Here is an 18,081-nt window from a genome sequence, read left to right on the forward strand (position 1 = left end):
CTGCAGCCCTGGCCTGACTCGGGTGGAGTGAGGCACTGCAGGTCATTGTGCAGACCCTGTACCGGAAAGACCACACTTTTAATTCACATTTGCCGGAGAGCTGCTTCCTTTCATACAAAGATGAAATCTGCATGGGGCTGTCGGAGCTGGGAATGAGGGTGGCTGCCCCCCTCACAGGTGACTCAGAGCAGTGCTTGTGGGGCTCTCAGGGTGGGAGAGGCACCTCCTTCCCACAGTTCCACTCCAGGCTCCGGGCTCTGCCCCTGGGACTCTGTCTTCCCCGGAAGAAGCAGGCTGCCCAAAGCACCTGGCGTGTGGGACCAGGTGCCCTGCGGCATCTCTGCACAGGTCAGCCAGTCCTCCACGCTACACGGCCAGCTGCTGACAGGTGCAGTCAGACCTCTGTGGTCAGGCTGTCCATCCTGGTGAGGAGGTCCACCCTCTGTGTCCAACTGCTGTGCCCTCAGCAGGGTGGGTGCAGGTCCCCATCAGAAAGCTCTGCCCCGTCCTGAGTGGCCACTGCATCCGGCCCTCAGGGAGGGCCGTACAAGTCGGCCAGCCGGGCGAAGCGAGGGCCCCAGTCCTGGAGGCAGCTGTAGTCTTGGTCCTCGTCACCCCGGCTGGAGAGGATGGAGCTCAGTGTCCCTGCCATGGACCCATCTCCTTCGTAGTCATAGATGAGAGCAGTGTCGTAGGGCGGGACGCTGAGGTCACTGTCCGCAGCTTCCAAGCCCTACAGAGAGGCCCCAGGAGTTCAGGCACACGCACCCCAGCTGCAGTGCAGGGTGAGGTCAACCAAGGTATGGCACCGGGAAGGGGCAGAGGAGGTCTGAGGGTTACCGGGGTTTCAGGAGCAGCACCATTGGGAGCCCCAGTCCCAGGATTCAGATTTGAAAAAAGAAGGTTCCCTCTGATTCCTTCCTTGGGCCCAGCCCTCCCTGAAGACTGTCCTGCCTGAGGCTTCCTGACACCCCATCTGGAGAACCGTTGGTTCTGCCTCTTAAAGGTTTGGCTGGTCTGTTGCCTCCACCTGTTAATATACACATTGGCTTCTGTAGGTTGCATACCTGAACCTGGGCCTGCCCCTCGCCGGGCAGCTGTCAGGGGCGTTGTATGAGCCAGGGCACCACGTGTGCAGGCAGGTGTGGCACCTGGCACACTACTGAGAAGTGCCTGCCTGCTCCCCCTGTCGCCCACTCAATGGGATTCCCGGGTTCTGGGCATCTCCTGTGTTGACCTTAAGAAGTCAGTGATGCTGTGTCCAGAGGAGCGACTATAGACGCCTGGGTTTAGCTGCCAGCTGCACTTCTACCTGCAGGGCTCATTACATCTCCTCTGCCAGCGCTTGTGGCCAGTGCAGCCTACAACCAGCCCCAGCTCCACTGGGTCTACCGCGATCTTGTGCCGGGTGTCAGGGCCTCCACTTCCCGGGGGCTTAAGTGGCTGTGACCCTCTGTTCCACAAGCCTCATTCAGCTCTCAGGTCCTCAGGAGCTTCCTGGAAGCTCGGTCAGGGTCCCCAGGAGTGAGCCCACTCCCTGCGGCTGTGCATGTACGGGGTACATGGATGTACTTGTGTGTGGTGTGTGTGTGCCCCCTGCCCTCTCCACCCCTGGGGGACCTACATCGTTGATGAAGTCTGCCATGTCAGCGGGGCTGGTGGGCAGCACGCGGGATGGTGGGGGGCGCACCCAGCTGAACGGGGTGTCGCGGCGCAGCAGCGGCCGTCCCAGAGGGGCACTCAGGGCTGCCAGCTCTGCCGGGTGGCGCAGCTGGCTGATGTCGTAGGCATCCTGCGGACAAAGTGCGTGGACTTGAGCCTGGGTCCATGACAGGGTGGGGTTTCCATCCCGGGCGCCTTTCTGAGAGCAATAGGTTTGGGGGTTTGGGGAGAGGATCTGGGAGGCCCCTACCCTTGGAGCCTGGGTGCTGGCCCAGAGCCACAGCTTAACATTCTGAGCCGCCACGCCACCCACCCCACCCACCCCACCCCTGCCCTTACCTGGTCTTCCTCCCCGCCCCCCTGCTCATCATAGTTGAGGATGTTGTCCCGGAGGTCATCCTGCAGCCCCGGTAGCAGCCCCTTGTCCCATGGCTGCTGTCGGAACCGTGAGAGGAGGGCCACCGGCAGGGCGAGCACTGGGTAGGCAGACAAGGTGAGGTTGGCTCCCAGAAGGAGGCGTGGGGCGTGGGGGGGCGGTGTGGTGGGACTAAGGGCAGTGGTCTCAGGGCATGGGCACTCACAGAGCAGCAGGATGACACTGGCCAGCACGATGCCCAGGGCGCCCAGGCTGAGGCCTGTGCCCTTTGCCCTCAGTGCAGCGGCCCCCTGCAGGCAGACGCCATCCTGGCCACAGTGGCACACGGTCACATTAAGGAGCTGCTCGCGATGCTGAGGTGGCTGCCCTGAGTCCTGGAGCAGCAGGCTGAGGCGGTGCAGCCCCTCCTGGACCTGGTGCCGCAGCCGCAGGCGCGCATGGCTCACTGTGGAGGGCACCTAGGTCAGCAGGGCCCCCGTGCCCCGTGGGGACCATGAGATGCTGGGCCTGTTTCCCATCTGCCCACTGAGTGTGATAATTAATCCCTGCCCCACCTGAGGGACCACTGAGGTGGGACCAGCAGGACCATGTCTTGAGTGACCCCCAGGTCACAGGTCTGGACACCCTCCCCCGAGCGGGGGGCAGAGCTCACTGTTAATCCGGCTGAGGCTCCAGTTCCGGGCCAGCTCTGGGACCCTGGGGCTCAGCTGGAAGTGGAAGGGGGCTCCGTGGGGGGGCAGGTCCTCATCCGTGGCACCCAGGAGAAGGCCAGAGCCCTGGTCTGGCTCACTGCACAGGCTTCCAGATGAGGGGGACAGCTCGGGGGCGTGGTCATTGACTTCCAGGATCTCAATGGACAGGGTTCCGGTGGCCGTGCAGGGCGGGGAAGCTGCAGACGGAAGAGGCCTGTGGGCTCCTTGCCCTGCCAGAGCCACTGCCCACCCTATTGTCGGCTCAGTTGAGGGCCTGGCTCCCAGCCCTTGGGCCAGCGGCAGGGACTCCCAGCCTAGGTCAGAGAGCCATGGAGCCCAGGCCTGGACTCAGTGCTCACCATCGTCGTAGGCCAGGATGATGGCCCTGTACCAGCCATCCTTGAGGAAGGGAGACACCGGGCTGAGCACACTCTGGGTCTGGACCCAGCCTGTGGCTCCATCCACTTGCAGCCAGTCCTCAGGGTCATAATCCTTGGAGTAGCTGTCAGCCAAGGAGGGAAAACAGGAACAGGGTGGCCCTGAGCTACATGGGACCCCCTCAAGGTGTGGTTACATACAGACACACATACGTCCTCCACACTGTGCGCGCGCGCACACACACACACACACACACACACCCTAGCCTTCGAGGCCCTAAGCTGGTGTTTTCTATCCCAATTCACAGATGAGGAGACTGAGGCTCAGGAAGGCAGGTGCGCTGACCAGGGCCCTGTGGTGACTGACAGCATCACATGGATAGGATTCAACCGTGGACACCGTGGAGACAGACACAGATACACAGGGCCAGGGTTGGGGTGAAGTCCAAGGGCCAGTCCCATGGGAGCACTGCTTGCCAGAATGGACAGGGCTAGACACTATCTATTCTAAGGCTGGTCAGAATAGACGGTGGCCGTGTCAGTATAGTCCTGCCCTATAGAACAGGGTCACACCAATATGTGCACACATGGGACTTGAGACCTCCCGGACTATTGGGAACCCTCAGGGCACAGGGCTGGGGTACCCTCAGCCGTGCTTCTGGCCCTGGCAGGGAAACGGAGGAATGGGCTATGTCTATGAGCTCCCTCTGCTTCACCCCGAGGGTCCCCGGGGAGGTACCTGAGCCTCTGCAGCTGCTGTGTGTCGGGGTCTCGGGCAGAGAAGGTGGCCACAGGGGTTCCTGGGGCCGCCCCCTCCGCCAGGCTGGTCCTCAGTGGATTCTCCTGGAACACGGGCGCCTCGTTGACATCCCGCACCTGCACGCTGACTCTGGCCTGATCCCGCTCGGCCCTGGGCGCAGCCGCCTGCAGGGGGACCTCGTTCTGCACCTCCACTCTGAGGTCGTACTGGTCACAACTCTCATAGTCCAGGGGCTGTGGGGAGGAAGCAGAGCTGACAGCCTGCTCAGGACTCCGGGCCCCTCGCGGTCGGGCACCCGGAGGCAGGTGCGGCCGGGAGAATGCCTCCCCCTGGCGCTGCTGCCCCAGACCTGCCCTCAGAGCCCCCGCTGTCCTTCTCCTTTTCAGCTTTGGAAAAAGAAAACGTATGCAGGACAAAAGAAGGCACAGAAATAATGTAAAAATGATCAAATAAGTACTCGTCACTCAAAATGAATTTGTTGGGTGTTGTGTGATCAGTTCTGTGTTATTTGGCTGGGCGGTCCTCCCAGCGATGCATCTGGGTATTGACGGGAGATATCTGGTTAAAGTAACATCTACGATCATTTGGCTTAAGAAGATTGTCCTGAACCATCTGGATATCCTGAACCTCACACACTGTTGAAAGTCTTTAAGAGCGAAACAGGTTTCTGAGGAAGAAGAATTCCGCCTCAGGACTGCAGCCCAGCTCTGAGCTGCCAGCTTACCCTGCCAACTTCAGACTTGCCCAGCCAGCCCCACAATGGCGGGAGCCAATTTCTTGCAATAAATCTCTTCAGATATCAATATCTAAATATATCTATATCTTTACGTGTGTGAATATACACACGTGTGTGTACACACGTGTTTCCTGCTGTTTCTCAGGTTCACGGGTACAGTCTGTATTCACACACGATTCTTATGCAGCGTGGCGGCACACTGTAAACAACGCACAGGCCCTGTGGTCAGCGCGACCTGAGCCTGCTCTCCCAGCATTTCCCATCCTTTTGGCTCCATCCCTCCCTCTACTCTCTCCTGAGGATGCAGAGGATCCAAACAGGGTCCCAGGGTGCGAGGAGAGGCACCCTGTATGGGATGCTTGTGCCGGGGGAGTTTGCAGCGCTCACCTTCACCACAGACAGCACGCCTTCGTTGGTCTTGGGGTCTGTGCGGATAGCAAAATGCCCATCGGGGTCGCCCTCCAGGATGGTGAACCTGGCTGCCCAGTTGGGGGAGCCTGGCAGGTCCCTGTCCTCCACCTCCAGCCGCCCCACATCGACTCCACTCATGGCCTCGGTGGCCTCCATGAAGAACTGTGGGAGCCACTCCAGTTACCTGCCAGGTTGTCAGGGGTGGGGCCTCCCTCCCTCGCCCCTCCCAGCTGAGTGCTGCCCACCCACTGGAGTCCTCCCAGGTTTGTTTGCCTCCAGAGTCACTACCCGACCCCCGCCAGAGGCCCCATGAGCCCTCTCTGTGGGCTCAACTGCACATGGGTTTGGGGGAGACAGAGGGATGTCTAGGTTGCTTCTCCCAGGGCCCCCCCTCCCCCGACTCCTGACGGTTCACTGATCACAAGCACTGTCTCTGTTGCCCCAATTCAGTCTCTGTGCTACCTGTGCAGGACTCCTGCTCCAAAGCACCCAGCCTCAACCCGCCACGAAGCCCTGGTCGCCACTGGGCCTGGGGAGGGGAAGGCAGCCTGAGCAGGGGCTGGTGGTGTGGGGACAGGGGTGGCACCTCCTCCCTGGTGAAGCCGGGGGCGTTGTCATTGACATCCTCGAGAGTGATGATGGCTGAGGCAGTGCTGGTCAGGCCATCTCCAGACATGTCCGCCACCTGCAGGGTCAGATTGTACACGGCGACCACCTGGGGATGACAGCGAGGGGTCGGGAGACTGAGCGGGCCCAGGACCAGGTAAGGAGTGGGCCACCTGCGGGCTCAGTTGACACAGGAGAGCCCTGTGGGTGGCAGAGGCCCCAAGTGGCTCCAGGTACCCTGCCTGCTCCCAAGCTCTGGGGCAGATGTGCTGCCTGGCCTCTCGGGGTTTAATGGCAGCACTGTGAACCCTAGACTCTGCCCAGCCTTGGAGTGGGCAGGAGGTTAGCTACCAGCCAGAGAAGCACTTACAGAGCACCTGCTGCGTGCTGGGTGCTGAGGGCACTGCGAGTTGGGTCCCTGCCATAGTAGAGAGAGAGAGAGATGGATGAGGACCACCTAACACAGCAAGTGACCCGACAGAGCCACACAGGTGGCTGTGGAGAAACCAAGAAGGGCTTCCTGGAGGTGTGGATGCTGCACAGAAGCCCGGCAGTGAGAGGCAGCAGTGGTCCTGACAGAGGGTGGCCATCACTCCAGAGCGTGAGTGGTCACTGTGGGGCCCAAGAGGTGACAAGCCCGACTGCCGAGTAGGCAATGGGTATTTTTGGCAGAAAAAACACCCTCTGAGTCCAAGGACGTGTCAGGGCCAGGCACTGTATTGAGGGCCGTTCACACCCTCTCTCGACCTAACCCTACAACCACCCAGGAGGCAGGTGCGCCCCAAGCCGAGTCTGTGCCCAGAGCCGGGAGCCACCATGAGCATTTGCAGCAACTGGAGGCCTCCTTCACCTGCAGGGGAGGGCAAGTCTGGCTGAGCAGCACTGGGTCAGAGGGCCCAACTCGAAATGAGCTGCCCCGTGCATCCCAAAGCACCACCAGGGTGGGTAGATTGGTCAAACAGGACGCTGGCTTCCCTGCTCCCAGCTTCCAAAGCAGCACGGTGGCGCCTCACCTCGCGGTCCAGGCCCACTTGCACCGTGCGTATCTCCCCTGTGTGCTCATCGATGCTGAAGAGCTGGGGGCTGCCCTGCTCCAGGATGGAGTACCGCAGGGCCGCGTTGTCTGTTTCTGGGTCGTCAGCATCCGTGGCCTCGGCTCTGGTCACATAGGTGCCTGGGAAGGATGAGGGCATGTGAGCAAGACACCCATGAGTGCCAACCCCTAACTTCCACTCCCCCGTGGCCCACCATGCCAGGTCCAGGCTCCCGGCTAGGCCTGTGCAAACGTGAATGTCCAAGCCATTGCCTGTGCTGTTGGTGGGGGAGAAAGCAGAAGTGTATGATACATGGTCAATCGATATCTGCGACTCCCACAAGACACTGAGACGGCCCGGCAGGGGCCGAGAGCACTGGGTCAGACGAGGCGAACCAGCCGGAGAACCCGGGGCTGGCCCTGAGCCCCAGCTGCCTGGGAGTCAGAGGGTGTGCCCGCACGCCGAGCAGGCGCTGTCCTCAGCCCCGCCTGCAGAGAGAAGCAGTGGCCAGGGCCGGACCTGGGCTCTGGGGCAAACAAGCCACCAAATCTCAGGAAGGGGTGGGGGCTATGCAGGGGCCAGGAGGGGTTTTGGGCAGAAAAACCCATTTCCCTCTGGTGAGATTTAGGTCTGACCTCCATCCTCCCCATAGTCCATCTGAAGCACGACTCGCCTGGGCTCTGACCAAGCCCCTGAGAGCAGGGTGGGAAGAAGGAGGGAATCTGTCTGGAATGGAATCTGCCTGCCCTGGAACAGACTCAGACAAGCAGGTCCGTCCTGTAAAGACTCAGAAAGGACGGAGGGTTGAGTTTTGTTTGTGACCAGAATGTAGAATTAAGAAGCAATGAGAGGGCATGACTGCTCCGTGGGCATGGGTTTCCTTTTGGCGGATGACAATGTTCTGGAACTAGATAAGGTGCTGGTTGCACAACCTTGTGAATGTGCTCGGTGCCACTGAAGTGTTCGTTTTAAAGTGGTTAATTTTATGTTATGTGAGTTTCACCTCAATTACCTCAATTTAAAAGAAGCAGCAGCCGCCAGAGCTTTGCCACCCATGAACCCTCTCAATGCATTTTGGAAGACTTGGGGGTTTGAAATGAATATTGAAATAGGAAGTGACTTGAGGAGATTCCATCAGTACTGGAAACTGTTTCCTTACTTTTAGAATCTTTTAGGACCTCTGACGTTCCTGCTAAAGGGAAATCCTGGGCTTCTGACCTACCCAGAGCCCCTCCACTGCAGCCCCTCCCCGCCCCCACCCCCGCCCCGCGGGTGGCCCGGCTCCCACCGCACCTGGCACAGCACCCTCCAGCACGTGGCCCGTGAACACCTCCTGCCGGAAGACAGGCCTGTTGTCGTTCTGATCCACAACCACAATCTCCAGGTCCGTGGGCTCCTCCAGGGTGGATCCTCCCAGGTCCAGAGCAAAGGCCCTTAGCTAGTCAACAGAGAGCAAGGAGTGGCACTGTGAGCCCCACATTTCCGTGGCTCCCACAAGGGCCACGCAGAAGGGACGGCACGTGCAGACTTTGTGTTCTGCTGGAAACACCAACTTAAACAAATGAGCAACGGTCCAGGGGTGGGGCATGTGCTGCAGCAAATGGATCTTCCCCTGAAGAGGCCACTGCTCTCTCCTAGCAGCCAGGGCGACCCCTGCCTCCCCTCTTGCCTTGGCCACCAGGAAGCTCCCAGCCCAGGGGCTAGCATGTTTCAGGTGGGCGGAAGCAATGCTCTCACTAGCAGTCCTGGTCTCTCTCCCTTTTTCTATACAGTTTGGCTCCTCCTGGAGATTATTTTAATTCCCCTGTGCACATGAAATTTTTAATTAAACCACCTTTTATCCTCTCGGAGCACGGCCATGACGTAACTCCCAGGAAAGACGTCACTCTACTAGCTTTCCGTGTGAGGAACAGTCTGAAGGAAGATTCACGGCACATGAGGCACAGGCAGAGGCCCCTCCCCCAGGCAGGTTCCGAACAACAGACCGGGATGGGGCCGGGCAGGTCACTCTGCAGGGACTCAGAGGAGGCGCTGGCTCCCCTCCTCACCCTCTTGCTTACGTGGCTCCTGTCTCCCACCCCACTGCCTTTCTCTCAGATCTCACAGCCTCGACCCTCCCAAGGCTCTGTGGTGCCTTCCCCTGGGCCCCACCCCTGTGGTCAAGAGGCACCTGCCAGTGGGATTTGGCAAAACTGTGGGATTCTTCCAACATCCCGTCCCCACCAAATGCAGTCAGTGGGTGTGGGAGAGCCGGCTATGGGTGACAGGGCGTCACCAGTATGGGGAGGTGCTTCCTTGCTGCAGGGGCCTCAGGTTGCTCCTTCGTTAAATGGGACTCGTCCCCAATTCCCGCCCCTGGCCGCCAGTTAAGGACGCCAATCTTGCTGGAGAAGTGATCTGGCCTGAGGTGCTCACCCGGAAGCGGTCAGTCTTCTCCCGGTCCAGCAGGGCGTTCAGGAACACCTTCCCTGTGAACTTGTCAATGGAGAACACGCCCCGGGGCTCCTCGTCCACGCCGGGCCCCTGGATGCTGTAGATGACACTGCCCAGCTGCTGCTTGTCAGACTTGATCTGCCAGGGCAGGACATGGGCTGGGGGAGGGGCCCCAGGGTGGGGTCCCCTCCCTCTCCGCAGCCTCGGCCCCTGCTCCCCCCCCACCGCCCCGCTGGGGTGGGCAGCTCAGCCTGCGGCCCCGATGGCATTCCCAGCCTAAAGCACATGGCTTCGGGGACCCACTGGGGACAACCACCCCTGCTCTGCCCACTCTCGCCCCTCCCCTCACCTGCACCAGTGGGTAGGGGAGGCGCTTGTAGTTCTCGGACACACTGATGGGGGGGATGACCCAGGCTCTGCGCACGCGGCCAGACGAGGGTGCCCGGTGCCAGGGGAACAGGGTGCCGGGCCTCCTCAGCCCGGGAACCCCCAATGAGAGGTCCAGGCCCTGCAACAAAGACACACACAGCCGTCACACAGCTCGTACCCCAGGGAGCCTGGGGAGCAGCTGAGAGCTACTCTCCCACGGTGGTGGCGGTGGGCAAGTGAACTCCCCTCCCTGGAAGGCAAGGAGCACCTTGCCCCACATCAAAACCCTGAGCTCAGGACCCTGGGAGGCCCCGGCAGCCACACCCCCAAGCCCGGCGCCCCAAAGCTCAGCGTCCGTCTCTAGCCCTCTCCTGGGAGCCTTGGAACCTCGGTCCGGGAGTCATCACAGGCCTCGGATGTGAGGGGCTGACCATGCTGTACCCCCACCGCATCTTCCTGAGGGCCAGGCACCTCTCCCCAACGTGGCCCAGGGGAGACTCGGGCGCCAGGGCCGGGGAGAACCTGGGGCTGGGAGAGGAGGGCTGGGAGGGAGGAAAGTGATGAGTAATGGCAACAGCTGGCCCAGCTGGGAGGCCCTTGTTGTGAAGAATGTGGATCAGGGGGTGGAGGGTAGGCAAGAGAGCAGGTGCCAGGGGCACTCCTGCGCCCTGCACATGGTGGATCTGTCCGAGGAGGAGGTGTGGGGGCTCCTGGCTGCAGGCTGGGGCAATGGGAGGTGCCACGTGGCCGTCCCAGGCCTCCTCACAGCTTGGATCCTTGAGGATTGGTTGAGGTCGACCTGACTAAGGCTTTTGTCAGAAGAGGCCCAGCGACAGGAAGGGGCCGGCTGAGGGCCAGAGCGCCCCGCCATTCTGGGCTGGCTTTCTCCAGACCTGTGGAACCAGGTGCCACTTTCACCCCTTAGTTCCTGGCACCTGGGGACCCTCGGACACGCTCCTCCCTCCTAATCCACATGTCCAAGGGACTAGGATGCCCTGTGTGCCATGCTGCCACTCAAGTCCCAGTGCCCAGTCTGGGGGGCGGCAGAGGGGGTTGAGGCACAGGTGGTAGCCGTGCTCCCCCCACTCTGCCCCGGGGTGGGGGGCATGCAGACAGGGTCCCAGGTCCTGCCCCATGGTGAGGCGGTCACCACCTGTTGAACTCTGGGATCAAAATCAGGTGGGCCAGCATAGGGAGGGGCCCAAATGCTCCTCAGACCCACTGCCCGCTGTCTGTCACAGAGAGCCCCACCCTACCGCTCAGATGGGGAAACTGAGGCTCAAGAGAAAGTCCCATCCTGTGAGTCCAGGGCAGAGCTGGCAGCAGCCCCACACCGCATTCCTCAGAACGGCCCTGGCCTACATAGGAGGTCTCTACACCCGCTCCTCGGCCCCGTGCTGGCAGCTTGAGTATGGACTCCGGAGTGGAAGTGCCGGGGGCCCCTCATGCTCCCCAAATTGTGGGTGAGGCTGATGCTGGAGCAGCTCTTGGATAGGCCAGGCCATGGGAGGGTGCATTTCTTACATTCTCCTGCAGCCAAACCCAGCTGGGCCCCAGCAGGTGCCTGGACCCCCTCCCCCACCACAGGCCTGGGAGATGCCTGCCCCCACCCAGGGTCTCTAGGCTCCTGGGCCCTTCTGAGGGGGGCTCTCTTCTAGTCCAGGCAGACCAGGTGGCTCCAACAGCCCCTCCAAGCCCTGCAAGGCCCCCCACCAGCTGCCTGATCCTGCTGACTTCGCTTTCTCTTCCTCCCAACCATGCAGTCTGTGGAGGGACAGCATGGGAGGGGGTGGGCTGGTGGCCTCAGGGGAGTAGGGTCAGTGTTTGGTGAGTGGGGGGTGCTTAGGGGCGGGGCAGGGGCAGAAGGCTGCTGGGCTGTGTAATCCTCTTGTCTTCAATCCTCATTGCGTGCCTCCGCCTCCCCGGCTTCTGCCCAGGACTTGTTCCCCCCCAGCCCAGGGCCGGGCACAGCGGGTCCTCAGGCACTTTGCTGACAGAATGGCAGTAACATCCAAGCCAAAGCCAACCTCTCCGGTGGCCCTAGGCCAGTGATGGCGAACCTTTTGAGCTCGGCGTGTCAGCATTTTGAAAAACCCTAACTTAACTCTGGTGCCGTGTCACATATAGAAATTTTTTGATATTTGTAACCATAGTAAAACAAAGACATATATATATATATATATATATATATATTAAATATGGAACGCTTCACGAATTTGCGTGTCATCCTTGCGCAGGGGCCATGCTAATCTTCTCTGTATCGTTCCAATTTTAGTATATGTGCTGCCGAAGCGAGCACAAGACTTATATTTTTGATATTTATTTTATATATTTAAATGCCATTTAACAACAAAAAAAAATCAACCAAAAAAATGAGTTCACGTGTCACCTCTGACACGCGTGTCATAGGTTCGCCATCACTGCCTAGGCCGTCTCCTCAGTTTTGGAGTCCTCCTCCCTCTGCCTCATCTAAACTGCCAGCAGCCGGTCCCCTTCGGAGCCTGGAGTCCAGGCAGCAGAAACCCGGTTTGCAGAAGGAACCGGGCGGCTGGCCAGGCTCTGAGCTCCCTGCAGCCGGACAGATGGCAGCGCTGGCCCCTGAGCCTGCGGGGACTGCTGCCAGAACCACCCAAGCACAAGCCACTTCCAGGTTGGCGTGGTTTCCCACCACGTGGAGACCTGCCTGCCTGCGTCACCGTGCTGGTGGGGACAGCGAATGTTTTCTGAGCATCTGAGGGGAGCACCAAGCTCGAACCCCCCTTGTCCCTTTCTTTTCTTCCCCTCCCTCCTCCCCAGACCCTCTCTCAGCCTCACAGTCCCTAGGACATTTCACAGCTCCCCAGAGGCTGAGTCCCCATTTGCTCGAGGCCAGAGTGCAGCAGAGCCGGGAGCCACAGGGAACCTCGCTCAGGAGCAGGCTCTGAAAGGAGCCCAGTGTTTGCTTGGCGCCCTCCCGGCCCTGCCTTCAGCATGGGGCGGGGGTGGGACCGGGGCTGGGCACAGTCCACAGGCGCTCCTTTCCACAGGCTCTGAGCAGGACGCTGGGGGACACACTCAGCCCCGTCTAGCTGTGGCCACAACTGGGACGGCCCCTACCCCCCAGCCCACCACAGCCTCTGTCTGCCCCCTTCCTGCCAGGGCCTCTCTGACACTCCAGGATGCCCACCAGCTGGGTGTGGGGCCAGTGCGGAGGAGGCAGAGCCTGGGAATCCTGGGTCCTAGTCTGTCTGGGCTCAAGTTCATGAGGTCAGCAGAAGCCACAGCGCCCTGGCACGGCCCCTCACCCAGATCAGAGGCTGCGGTGGGGGTGGCTGCACTGACTTCCGGACGCAGGAGCACTTCTCAGTGAGTCCTTTGTCCTCCCACACCCCCTCCCAATCGATGTGCTGGCTGGGGGACCGTGGAACAAAGTCACATGGACAAAGCCAGCTCACACAGACCCCCAGACACAGGCAACACTGTTGAGTGACGTGCTCACATATGCCACCCATCTTGCTGTCTCCCATGCCAAGCCCAATGACACCCCATGTTCACCCTTGACCTGCCTTTAACCAAGAACCGAGAGAACACTCTGGAAGCCCTAGAGACACCAAGGCTATTGCCCCTCACTGGGGTCCACCCCAGCACTGGCACCCAACCCAAGGGCTGCCAAGTAATGAAGCTCCCACCGTGCAGAGCCCTTGCTATGACCAGGCTGCGTGGTGAGCGCCTCGCAAACACTCGTGCAGGGGCCAGAATGGTGCCGCCCAACCCAGACCCCGCCAGGGCACTGGGCCTGTGAGCAGCTGGCCACCTCCTGCCCCGATGCTTCTCTGGCTTCAGGGAAGTTCCCATCCCACAGGATTGGTGATTCGACTCCTCCCTGGTCAGACAACAAAGGCCACACTGTGGGGCAGAGACACGTAGCAAAGGCCAGGGGTCCAAAAGCTGACTAATCAAGTCACAGTGTGTGTGTGTGTGTGTGTGTGTGTGTGTGTGTGTGTGTGTGTGTGTAGATAGGGATGCCATGAGTATCCCCCAGGCCTACTGAATTAGGACACCCAGTAGTCACGAAGCCCATGTGATTCTTGGAAACACGGGGGAACTGGGCAGCACTGAGCTGAAAGGTGGGACTTCAGGGTCACACAGCCCCACAGGCAAGTCCCTCCGCATCTCGGGGCTCTGTGAGTGGGGTGACCCAGAGCCTGTGGTGAGCGCTGGGTGAGGAGATCACTGCCAACATCAATTCCGTTCGGAAGCAATGAGACAGTGCCCGCCAGAGGCCTCTCGCCCTTTGCCTGTGTCCGTCCTGCCTGCGGGCCTGGGGCAGCCCCAAGGGCTCTGCTTCTCTCCATCAGCCCAGGCGGGTTCAAAACCAGGAATTATAAGCAAGCCCCTCTCTCCGGAGCCTGGGAAGAAAGCTGGGCATGTGGCTGGCTGCCCACCACCCTAGGCAAAGGCTGGGTGGAAAGTGAGGAGACACCCGCCCCCTTCCCCTCCTGGCACTGGGGCTTCCGGTGGCCCCTGGTGAATGGGAGCAGGGGACCTGGGCTTGGGCAGGATATTTGCTGACTGGGGTCCAGCCCCCCGAGTCCTGTCCACAGCTGTATGTCTTGGTTGGATAAAAGGGAGCAAACATTTTCTATTCCACCCCCTCCTGGTGCAGTTGGGCAAACCTGAGAAAACGTGGAGGCAACAGCAGCTTGAGGAGGGTCTCTGGGTGCAGGGACATCCCTCCAACACCGCCTAGGCCAGCGGTTCTCAACCTGTGGGTCGAACGACCCTTTCACAGAGGTCGTCTAAGACCATCGGAAAACACATATATAATTACATATTGCTTTTGTGATTAATCACTATGCTTTAATTATGTTCAATTTGTAACAATGAAATTGGGGGTCACCACAACATGAGGTCGCGGCATTAGGAAGGTTGAGAACCACTGGCCTAGGCCCTGGGTTTCTCAGATTCAAAGAACCAGGCAGGAGGCCTGTAGCCTGAAGGAGCCTGGGCTGTGGGGGAGGCCGGGTGCCATGGAGGTCAAGAATCCCTGCTCTGGACTCCCCACAAGCCTGAGCCCCTAACCCCAGGCTGGAATCCAGGCCACCCCATTCCTGGATGGCCTGGCAAGCATCAGGCATGCCAGGAATGGGCCCAGCTGTCGGCCTGGCCCCGAGCACCCCTGAGCTCCCCTCCAGCTGCTGCAGGCTTTAGGGAAGGAATGAGGATGGTCAGGCAAAGGGCCGTGGGAAAAGCAGCCGTTTTCTCTGCCTGTTCCCGCTGCTGTGACAAACTGCCACTGTGCCATCCAGCATCCAGCCCCCCTTGGAGAGCCACTCCCCAACTGTCACCCTAAAGCAGGGGTCCTCAAACTACAGCCCGCGGGCCACATGCAAATACAAATATTGTATTTGTTCCAGTTTTGTTTTTTTACTTCAAAATAAGATATGTGCAGTGTGCATAGGAATTTGTTCATAGTTTTTTTTTAAACTATAGTCTGGCCCTCCAACGGTCTGAGGGACAGTGAACTGGCCCCCTGTTTAAAAAGTCTGAGGACCCCTGCCCTAAAGAGTGTCTGACAGCCCCCCTTGGAGAGCCACTCCCCAACTGTCACCCTACCCTGCACTGGGAGGATGAGTGTTTGCTGTGGGTGCCATCTTGTTCTAGGCACTTTCCCCCTTTGCCCCTGGGGCATCTTCACACTTTGCAAAGCCCCCAGCAGTGTGGGGGGAGCCTCTTTCTTCCAGAAACCATGTGGCTCACTGGCCAGACACAGGCTCGGGGTGCCTCTCCGCAGGGCATGGACCTGTCCTGAATCATTGCTGCTACCCCAATCCCTCTGCCACTCCCAGGGTAAGCTCAGCTATTGGAGCTGCTGTGGGCAGAGGACGGGGTGACAAACATCGGTTCTGAAAATATACACGCTAAGCTCCCTGGTTGAGATTTTTAGGGGACCCAGGCAGGGGAGGGGCGTGCCTCAGCCAAGGCAAAGGATCTGCCCAGCCTGGTCTCCAGGACCCTCACCCCCACCCAGGGGCCCACCCCAGATAGCCCTGCAGGGCCTGAGGCCGACCTGCCTTGGGGGCTCATGGAGGTGGAGGAGAGAGTGTCCAAGGGCAGCCACAGAACCCGTGTGGCTGGACGGAGAGGACTAAAGTCCGAAAGCTGAGCTGCACTGGGGAAGGGTGGGCTGGTCCCCTCCTTCCCCTGACAATGGAACTAATTTAAGCCGCTGTGTGCAGGAACTTGAGCAACCGGGCCCCCATTGGCGAGCCCCTCACCCCCACCTGAATCCCAGCTGTCTGGGGAGAGGCATTCTGTAGTACCCTTGGGGGAGGGGCAAGGAATCTGAGAGGTTTCTACTCCCCTCCCCTCCGGCAGAGTGGAAGGTGGACACCCGCTGACCCAGAGGAGCGGGTCTGCAGGAATGTGCCTGCGATGATACGATGCTATGACAGCCGGTGAGGTGCTGGGGCAGAAATGCTGCTCCCAGGTCCAGTGGGGAGGGAGTGGAAGGTGTTGAGGCATCTGGGCCCCACAGGGGGTGGTCTCCCAGCAGAGGGCTGGAAGGGCAGAGGCCTTGCTGGGCTTAGGTGATCACCGCTGAGGCCTAGGCATAGGGACACTGTCTGGGGGGCGGGGAGGGGGGGGAGTGGGAGGGCCTAAAGGCAGGGGAGGAGATAGTTGGAGCCTGGTGCCCTGAGGGGCCAGCTGCTGTGGAGGGTCGGGCTGGCAGGCACCTGGTCAGCTGCCAGGGCTGAAATCTGAGCTGGCCAGCCGGATAGTGAGTCTTTGGGAATTAGGGACCGCAGGAAGCCCCTGAGGTGGGTGCTGGGAAGCCCGCCTCTCATCAGCATCCCATGCTGCTTAATGGGCCTGGAACTGTAACAGCAACAATAATTCTACCACTGCCCGGCCCTGGCCCCTGGCCTTTGGCCTGTGACCTGGCTCAGCCCAGTCTCTGAAGGCAGGAGGCCATTGAGGTCATGCTCCCTTCTAAGGCACAGCCTAGCGCCTGCCCAGCAGCCAGGACATGAGGAGATGTGGCCCTACTCAGGGGCGCACATGGCGGGGAGGAAGGGGGCAGTCTGTGCTTCCTTCTGCCTAGCCTGCTCCCATGGTGGGGCGCTGGAGGACCAGCAGGGATGTGCAAGGTCGTGGGCTTTGTGCTGGGGCCGGGCTTCCCTGGGCACAGGGTACTCCCAAGGGAGAGTGAGTTCCTGGAGGGTGGAGCTGCAGCTGTTCCTGCTGGCAGGGCTCATGGAGAGGGGCTCAGACTTCCCCCAAACCTCAGCAGGGTCCCGACAAAAATCTGGCCTCCCAGCTCCTCCAGCTGGGGTGCTCCTGCTGCTCCGCCCTCTCCCTGTCCACCACCACAAGACCGACTACCCCAGGACCGAGGGGCACACTCAAAGGGAGGGGCTGCCTGCTAGGTGGCCGCCTGGCAGTCTCCCAGCTTGGCTCCCCGTCCAGGCAGAGGCAGTTACTCTGGCATCTGGACCCCCCTCACTCCCGGGGCCTACAGCGCCCCGGGCAGCAGAGCCTCACCCAGGACCCTCAGCTCACAGGCCCACAAAGGCAGCCAGGGCCAGCAGTCCCGGGGTGACCTGGAGCCCTACTCTAAGACTGTCGGGCAGTGCAGGGAGGCAGGGACCCCGTGCAGCGCCTATGTCTTACCTGGGCCAGCAGCCCGAGGGCGAAGAGGAGCACGGTGTCCATGGGCGACAGGCCTGCCGAGTGTTCGCCTGCGGGCAGAGTTGCGCCTCCCGCTCAGACAGAACCACTAAGTGACAGCACAAGTGCGTGGTGGAGGGGCAGAGTGAGTGACTGCACGTGGGCGGGGCGGGGCCTGGTGCTGAATGACAGCACAAGTGTGCAGGCTGGGGATCTAGTGAGTGACAGCACGTGTGTTGGGGCGGGGCGGGGGCGGGGTCTGGGCCTGAGTGACAGCGCAAGTGTGCGGACAGGGCTGGGGCGGGGCCAAGAGAGTGACAGCCTGTGTGCTGGGTGGGGTGGGGGCCGGCCAGGACTGAGTATGGGGAGGGGACTTGGGTTGAGTGACAGCACGTGTGCAGGGCGGGGCCTGGGCTGAGTGACAGCACTTTGCTGGGCTAGAGAGCTGGGTCAAAAATGAGTGACAGCACTGTGTGGGCAAGGTCTGGCGCTGAGAGACAGCATTGCAGGGGATTGGGTAGGGGTGGGGGGGTTCAGTGGGGGTGGTGTGACCAGGGGCTGAGTGACAGGACTGCGTGCGCCTAGGTTGGGACTGGGGGGCCCGTGACAGCACTTGGGAGGCAGATGGCAGGCTCTGGAGGGTCCGGGTTCGGCGTCTATTCTGGGACGCTCGCTCCCCGGGTCAGACGGTGGAACCAAGACCATCTGAAAAGGCAGCGGTCGGTGAAGTTGGGCTAGGGGGCCAGAGTGGATTCATTCACTCATTTTCTTTTTTTACTGGTCCCCGAACCTGCCTGGCACACTCCTGCTTCGGCAGGGCCTTCGACTAGCTGTTCCCTCTGCTTGGAATGCTCTTCCCGGCCTTAATTAAGGGCTGTGTCTAATGGCGCCTCCTCACCACCCATTAGACATAGTCACTGCCTTCACTGGCATCTCCCATCTTGAATCACATGTGCCAATGTGTTCACTGTCTGT

General features: G+C 60.5%; 1 protein-coding gene and 1 non-coding gene across 2 annotated transcripts; both read right to left on the reverse strand.

The window, feature by feature from the left end:
• Window positions 1-69: 69 nt before the first annotated feature.
• CDH15 (cadherin 15) lies at window positions 70-17,252 on the reverse strand. Its single transcript, XM_070397947.1, has 14 exons — window positions 17,110-17,252; window positions 9,437-9,595; window positions 9,070-9,225; window positions 7,948-8,092; window positions 6,634-6,794; window positions 5,601-5,729; window positions 4,991-5,176; window positions 3,847-4,100; window positions 3,090-3,232; window positions 2,691-2,927; window positions 2,244-2,483; window positions 2,002-2,138; window positions 1,625-1,792; window positions 70-733 (listed from the first exon to the last, which is right to left on the reverse strand). The coding sequence occupies exons 1-14, from the start codon at window positions 17,149-17,151 to the stop codon at window positions 533-535; spliced, it is 2,358 nt and encodes a 785-aa protein (XP_070254048.1). The 5' UTR covers window positions 17,152-17,252; the 3' UTR covers window positions 70-532.
• On the reverse strand, window positions 11,649-11,755 carry LOC138997479 (U6 spliceosomal RNA). The gene has a single exon (XR_011468943.1). It is a non-coding gene; the product is annotated as a U6 spliceosomal RNA (small nuclear RNA).
• Window positions 17,253-18,081: the final 829 nt, after the last annotated feature.

This window comes from Myotis yumanensis, unplaced genomic scaffold, assembly GCF_028538775.1.
Source record: "Myotis yumanensis isolate MYYU_CA2020_CCGP unplaced genomic scaffold, mMyoYum1.0.hap1 SCAF_18, whole genome shotgun sequence".
Classification (NCBI taxonomy): Eukaryota; Metazoa; Chordata; class Mammalia; order Chiroptera; family Vespertilionidae; genus Myotis; species Myotis yumanensis.